Here is a 7,968-nt window from a genome sequence, read left to right on the forward strand (position 1 = left end):
CGATAGCTTTTTGCTCTGTTGGTAGCTTCACCGCGTCTCATGTATGATTTTTTATCAATATATCATATTCCTCCTGCATAGCGCGTCTCCAGGAAGTGGACTATTCGCTCTGTAGAGCTTCGAAGACTGTTTCTGGGACTACTATATAAGTTGAAATCCTGACTGAAGTTACTAAGTTTACAATATCACACTGTGGCCTTGGTCTTAATTATAATCAGTTGTTGTACCAATATAGTCTTCGGATTCTTGAACATCTGATACATTGTCTTTATCTTCCTGTGGTGTATTTATTTGACTGGTTTCTTTGTTGGCAGTACTGTTTTCGACATTTTTAGTTGGAGTTTCAAATTCACTATCTGGAATACAGCGTTCAAGATTACTTGCACTAAATAAGGGTAGAATATCAATATTGCTTTTATTGTTTAAATTTTCAACGAAATAAATACTCGCAAATGACTTACCACAGGTTTCTTTTCCCACCAAGCTTCATATGGAGTCAAGTTCCTTATTGTTCTTGTTGGTGATCGGTTTATATATGCTGTAGTGTTAATTGCTTCACCCCAGAAGTTCTCGTCGACACCTGCGTTTAAGATCATACTGCGTGCCATCTTTACTAAAGTTCTGCTAACTCTTTCAGCAACGCCATTCTGTTGTAGAGTATGAAGCACAGTCAATTGTCTAAGAATACCATTTTCATTTAAATAATTATTAAATTCTGTATTTACGTATTCAGTGCCATTATCACTACATAATATTTTAATTTTTTTACCTGTTTGGCATTTAACTATGCTTTTAAATGATTTGAAAACATTAAAAACTTCTGATATTTGTCTTATAAAGTAAACAAAAATATACCGCGAGTTATCGTCTACAAAAGTAACAAAGTGTTTGGATCCTCCTAATGAATTAACATTTATTGGTCCACAAACATCACTATGGACTAAATCGAAGATATTTTTTGTTTTACTTTGAGACGATTGAAACGGTTTAATATAGCATTTGCATTTAAGACACACTGTGCTGTTTATATGTTTTTTCAGTTCTCTTAACAGAAGTTTCTTTTGATCTCCATTCTGCAGTGGAATGGCCTTTCTTCCCACATTTGTAACATTTAAAGTTACTGATTTTTCTCAAATTCTTATCTTCTTTACCTCCGCTATTTCTTATGGTGTGATCATTGTTGTAATATTTCCTTTAATATTTATGGCCTGATGGAACAACTAATGCTTGTACAGTACCGTCTGATTCAACTATTTTATTGTGTTTTCGCCGTTCGTTTTCTTCAAATAGTTCTGTGTTTAAATCACTAAGCTTTGGAAGCTGATCTCGTGTTTCTAAGGCAACAACAAAATTTTCGTAACTTTTTAGCAAAATTACTAAAATCATTATAACAAGCAACCAAAACTTGGAATATACTGCTGCATGGAATCACCCTCACTCATATAGCATTTTCTTAAATAAAGATACCTTCCTTGCCAGTCCAGTGGGCTGTTGAATTTCTCTTAAGCCAGTCCAAGCGTATTTTGCGGTATTACATTTCTTTACATGTCCAATTACTGCAGTTTTTATTGATAACTTTATTACTGCCAACGTCTTTTCATCGTTCTGTTTCCATTTTTCATATATGTCCCGATCTTTTCCATCCCTGATCACTTCAGACATTTTTTCACTTACGACACACTAGAGCCCTTGAAGACACTCCTCATCTGGATACGCCATGAGTCGTAATTGTTTTCATCAAGTTTGTCAATATTATATATTGAATTCATATTGGTTGAGTTATGCCTGGGTCCATAACCTGTTGGATTTTTAAATGTAGAACACACCTTTTAAATAAAAACGCGTTGTATTCTTTTCGAGTGTATTATAACAACTGTCGTTATTTATTAAATTAATTATATAAGAGTAAATAAAAGCTTATTAAAGCTTGACAAAAATATTTATATATGTGTAGTGTTATTAACATTGTATGAGGCTTTAACTTCAACAATATTTACAATATAATATTAACAATTTATTAACAAAATAATATTTAACATACAAATTAAATTAATAATTTATATACATATGTATATATAAGTTTAATATTGTATCAATATGGAATAAACACAACTTTTTACATACTTCTTATTCTTAAAACATCAAACCTAATATTTTCAAACAAAAGTTTGTATTGAGAACCGTACTTGTTTATGCAGTGATCGAACAAAATCGAACACACTTGCAATGTATGAATGTGCGGCCAATTTTTCCGCACATCAGGGGGCTGTTTTCGCTGGTGCTACAGTTAAAAGGGGAGAGACGAAATTTAAAGAAATATACTGAAATGTGTTGTCGTTACTATAGACAATTATTTTTACTTTTTTTATTTATAATATAAAGTTACAATTTGCTTAATTTTTTAAATCTTCACTTATATATACTTTGCCAACAACCTTTCTAAAATCTTTTTACTTTTTCTGCTCAATCAAATTCTTTTCGTCTCCTCTTGCATTTTCATTCTTATCAACCTCATGTGGAACATAGGTTGACATTGGATTACAATTACAGAGTTGTATTTCTCAACTCCTTGTTAAAATTTAATTACGATCCAAATTTCCTTTATTCAGAATATAAATTCTGGTATATTATGTTTATTATACCAAGACAAAAACACTTCTTTGGTTTCACTTACGTATCATAAATACGTTTGGGTGGACACCACATTACTCCCCTGCCAGTGATTGAGTTATGGACGATATCACGATAGATTGAAGGTAACGTATTTTTGGGGCAGACGTGTGGTTCTTCCACTTCGTGTTGCCTTGCCAGTATTTTCACTTGGTGTGCTTGTATCGGAGAGTTGTGTGTCGTTTACATTCGCCTTCAGTTCGCTGTTTGGTAAGAATGCTGCTTTTAGGCGGTCGATACTTACGCGTACTTGTTTTCCTTTTACCAGTAGTTCGAATGTCTTATCAGACCGACTTACAACTTTGTATGGCCCCTCATATGGTGCTTTCAAAGGTGGTCGTACTGCATCATCACGCAGGAAAACGTGAGTACATTTTTGTAACTGGTGTTGTACAAAAACCTTGTCCTTTGAATGTTGTGATACTGGGTCGGGGCGAATGTTGTTCATGGCTTGTCTGAAGCGTTTCACGAATTCTGAACATACTTGGTCGTCTTTGACTTCCTCAAAAAAATCACATGGCAGCTTTAGTGCGCTACCATATACGATTTCTGCGGGTGTGGCGTCCAGATCTTCCTTGTGAATATTTCTTAGGGCAAGGATGACAAGTGGAAGTACTTCGGTCCAGTGTTGGTCATTTTTACACTTTAAGGCTGTTTTTAACGTACGGTGGAAGCGTTCGATCATGCCATTGCTTTGTGGGTGGCGAGGACTTGATCGCAAGTGTCTTACGCCTAGTGTGCGTGCCAGCTCGTTAAAAAGTTGGGATTCAAACTGACGACCTTGGTCATTGGTGATTTGCGTTGGTACTCCGAAATGTGTTATCCAACCATTAATTATTGCAGTAGCGACTGTTGAAGCATGAATGTCTTCAATTGGGATTGCTGCCGGCCATCTACTAAATCGGTCGATACAGGTTAAGCAATATGTATATCCATTTTTGGCAGGTAGTGGTCCAATTAGGTCGATATGTATTGCTGCGAACCGTTGTTCTGGCGTTGTGAAACTGCCAATTGCTGTTTTGTTGTGCCTAATGACCTTTGCACGTTGGCACGGGATGCATGTTCGTACCTTTCGAGTGATGTCCTGATTCATATTCGGCCACACGTACCGCTTACTAATGAGTTTAACAGTGGCTTTTTTACCTGGATGTGAAAGGCAATGCACGACATTGAAAATGTGTTGTCGAAATGGTTTAGGAATGAATGGACGTGCATTCACTGTTGACATGTCACAGGCGATGGATATTGTTGCGCCTGGAATAGTTATAAGCTTGAGTTTGAGCGCGGTATTGTTGCTGGTTAAGAAATCGTTGGTCTCATTATCTGTTTTTTGACTTTAAGCCAATGATTCAAAATTTATATCTCCGTCTTTGCTGATCACTTCGATACGAGATAGAAGATCTGCCACTATGTTATCCCTTCCTGAGATGTGACGTATGTCCGTTGTGAATTGACCAATGAAGTCGAGGTGTCGAAGTTGACGTGGAGATGCTTTTTCAGGTTTTTGCATAAAAGCGAATATGATCGGTTTATGATCAGTTAAAATAGTACATTGTCTTCCTTCTATAATATGTTTGAAATGCTTTACCGACTGATATATTGCAAGCAGTTCACGATCATAAGTACTATAGCGCTTCTGTGCGTCTGTCATCCGCTTGGAGTAGAATCCTAATGGTTTCATTTGTTCGTTGCAAACGTGATGAATTGCTGCACCAACGGCGAAGTTACTGGCGTCTACGTTTAGAACTAAATGTGCTTCTGGTAGTGGATGTGCCAGGGTTACTGCGTCGGCTATTGCTTGCTTACATTGTTCAAATGCAGTCTCAGCTTCTTGTGTCCAGACAATAAGACTTTTGTCCTTCTTTTTGTTGCCTTTGATAACCGCTTGCAATTGACCTTGCATCACCGCTGCGTTGGGAAGAAATCGTCGATAAAAATTCAGCATGGCCAGGAATCTACGTAGTTCGTGTGTTTGTACTGGCTTTTTGAATTTTGTAATGTGGTTGATTTTCTCTACTCGAGGACTAACACCATCTTTGTTTACACGATGTCCTAGGAAGGTCACTTCGTTATTAGCGAAAACACATTTACTTACATTAATTTTTAACCCATGCTGCTGGAGGCGTTGGAATACCGTTGTGACATGTTGGTAGTGTTCTTCTTCACTGCTGGACGCGATACAAATATCGTCAATGTAGCAGACGACGAAGTCTAGACCTGAAAGAACTTGGTCCATATAGCGTTGGAATGTCTGCGCGGCATTGCATAATCCAAATGTCATCACGTTGAATTCAAAAAGACCAAATGGTGTGATGATCGCTGTTTTTTTTTGTCTTCTGCAGCTATTCGGTATGTTGAAATACGCTTTTTCGATGTCTATCGTAGTGTAGATTGACTTGCCGTTGAATGTTTGTGCGAAGTCTTGGATGTGTGGGATAGGATATCGGTCTGGTAACGTTTGTGAGTTGAGTCGTCGATAATCTCCACATGGTCGCCACGTGCCGTTCTTTTTAGAAACCATATTCAACGGGCTAGCCCAATCACTCTTCGAGTGGGTGCAAATTCCATGACTTAACATGTACTCGAATTCTTGACGAGCTATCTGTAACATACTTGGGTTCAGCCGCCGAGCGCGTGAAAAAACAGGACGTCCGCTAGTGTAAATGTGATGTTGAACCGTTGTTTTTGTTGTGTCCAACGAATTAAATGTCAGTGGTGAAGTCAGGTCCTTGAATTTGGCCAGGAGTTTCTGATACCTGTTGTCGCTGTTGACTGAAGAAACTGGAGAGTAAGCTACAATTTCGGCTATGCACAACGTCTGCAACTTCGTTTGATTGTCAATAATTCGCTTGTTAGCGACGTCGACCAATAAGTTGAGATTTTTGAGGAAGTCGGCTCCTAGTATTGGCTTTGACACGTCAGCGATGGTGAAATACCAGGCGAAACTTTTCCTCAGCCCCAGATTGAGTGTCAGAAGTTTGGAACCATATGTTTTAATGTGTGATCCGTTCGCTGCAAACAGTGTACTTGTTGTGGGTTTGGGTTTAGGATTAGCGATTGCGGTTATCGAAAAAACCGAGAAATGTGCGCCCGTATTTACCAAAAATTTGTGTTGAGTCTTTTTGTCAACAATAAACAGACGGCTTGACTTATAACCACTAGCTTCATACTAAACGAACTTCTCACAAAACGTGGAGCGGAAGCAGTTACAAAACGTGGTGTAGAAGCAGTTAGAAATAGTGGAAAACGAGCAGCAGCAGCAGTCGTGAAGTGCAGTCGCAATAATTAAAATGTTTTAGGTTCTCCGCTAGCAACTGATAATAGGAAAGTTGTTGAATTTTACCTATTGTAAGCTTATTGTAAATATGTATATAAGTTATCACTGAATGAGCTTCTCACTGAATGAGCTTCTTATTAAACGAACTTCTTATTAAACTAGCTTCATCTACCGTCTCTGACAAAGCTGTTTTTAGTTTTCCGGTGCCTTGTATTTGCAAGGTTTGGTACATTTGATTGCATTGGCACCAAACCTGTAATGGTAGAAACAAAGAGGTTGCTTACTAACCTGATTTGCAGAACATGTGCGGATGTGCTGGACTGGATCACGATCTGGAGTTCGGAATCGAGGTCTTCTATTTGAGTATTGTCGCTGCTTTATTTCAGCTACATCTTTGCTCAGTTGTAAAACGGCGTTATTTATGGTTTGCATTTCTTCAATTGATGATGACTGTGCTGATTGAGAATTTTTTGCACCATCTACAGTGGCTACAGAACCATAACTCCCCATCTCCATCATTTTATCAGCTTGAAGTGCGCATTTGTCAAGATCACCGTCAGCGATGGACACAACAGCTCGCACTGCAACGGGCAAACGATCTAGCCAGAATTGTTTCAGTGCGCCGTCATTCATGGCTCCAGCTGCTAGGTCGCGCATAGTGCAAAGTAATTGTGATGGCTTGTTGTCATGCAGTTCGCACTCGAGTATGAGTCTGCGTAATTTTTTGTTTTCAGAGTCAGCAAAGTCTTGTATCAGGCGATTCCTTATTGCGTCGTATTTGTTTTGAGATGGAGGTGATCTTACAATATCCGCAACGTTTCTTAGTGTAGACCCATCTAACGACCCAATCACGTAGTCGTATTTCGTCAATTTCGCGAAATTGCGCCTCCATCTGCAGGAAGTATAAGTCAGGGTCGCGTTTGCAAAATACCGGCGGCTTGACACCTATACGGCAAATTTCTGCCGGTGTTGTACCATGTTGTACTGTAGTGCTGGTTGTTGCGCTGACTGCTTCGCCTTCGTTCATGATATTTCCGCTTGTTAAAGAATTTGCGTTGCGAGACTCTGTGGCTGCTACTTAGCTTTTTTACAAATTGTTGTTTTAATTCCGGCGTCACCAAATATGGTTTTAATTCCCGGAATCACGTCGGGGTCACCAATTTGTCGTTACTATAGACAATTATTTTTACTTTTTTTATTTATAATATAAAGTTACAATTTGCTTAATTTTTTAAATCTTCACTTATATATACTTTGCCAACAACCTTTCTAAAATCTTTTTACTTTTTCTGCTCAATCAAATTCTTTTCGTCTCCTCTTGCATTTTTATTCTTATCAACCTCATGTGAAACATAGGTTGACATTGGATTACAATTACAGAGTTGTATTTCTCAACTCCTTGTTAAAATTTAATTACGATCCAAATTTCCTTCATTCAGAATATAAATTCTGGTATATTATGTTTATTATACCAAGACAAAAACATTTCTTTGGTTTCACTTACGTATCATAAATACGTTTGGGTGGACACCACAGTGTGCTGCAGATTAGACCGCACAACCAAGTGCTTCGGCAAATCAGTATATTGGATTCGTATGCATGCAGTTGATATTTGAATAGAACAGAAAATTACTCTCATACAATTCCACACGCACATTTTTTTATTCATTTTTCTGTTGAGCACAATTAACGACAGAAATTTGTGAATGCAACTGCCCAAAGGAGAAAGATGAATTACAATAGAAATGTTCTTTAATTGTGCTGCAAAGTTATGGGCACATCTAACATCTATAGAAGCTAAGAGAAGAAAATTGATTGAGTTTTCAAAGACAATTATATTTAATTGTTTTTGCTACGAGTAAAACTTTAATGTTTAAAAATATATACATATATATGGAAATGTAATAAATAATATTAATTCTCGATATAAAGCTATTTAATAAATTTATATATGGTTTATTATTTAACATTTTGCAAATTATGTTAGGATGTGCGCCGCACACCTCCGCACCTTAGAGCAG

General features: G+C 37.6%; 1 protein-coding gene across 1 annotated transcript; it reads right to left on the reverse strand.

Annotated features, from left to right (window-relative positions):
• Positions 1-6,139: 6,139 nt before the first annotated feature.
• LOC119675308 lies at positions 6,140-6,974 on the reverse strand. Its single transcript, XM_038086503.1, has 2 exons — positions 6,752-6,974; positions 6,140-6,693 (listed from the first exon to the last, which is right to left on the reverse strand). Exons 1-2 carry the CDS (start codon positions 6,972-6,974, stop codon positions 6,140-6,142), a joined length of 777 nt encoding a protein of 258 aa, XP_037942431.1.
• Positions 6,975-7,968: the final 994 nt, after the last annotated feature.

The sequence above is a fragment of the Teleopsis dalmanni genome, chromosome 2, assembly GCF_002237135.1.
Source record: "Teleopsis dalmanni isolate 2A chromosome 2, ASM223713v2, whole genome shotgun sequence".
Lineage (NCBI taxonomy): Eukaryota > Metazoa > Arthropoda > Insecta > Diptera > Diopsidae > Teleopsis > Teleopsis dalmanni.

Coding starts and splice junctions, on each gene's coding strand:
- LOC119675308 (XM_038086503.1), bottom strand. CDS start 6,974: ATGAACGAAGGCGAAGCAGTCAGCGCAACAACCAGCACTACAGTACAA. Junction 6,694..6,751: donor TAAGAAACGTTGCGGATATT/GTAAGATCACCT, acceptor GCCTGATACAAG/ACTTTGCTGACTCTGAAAAC.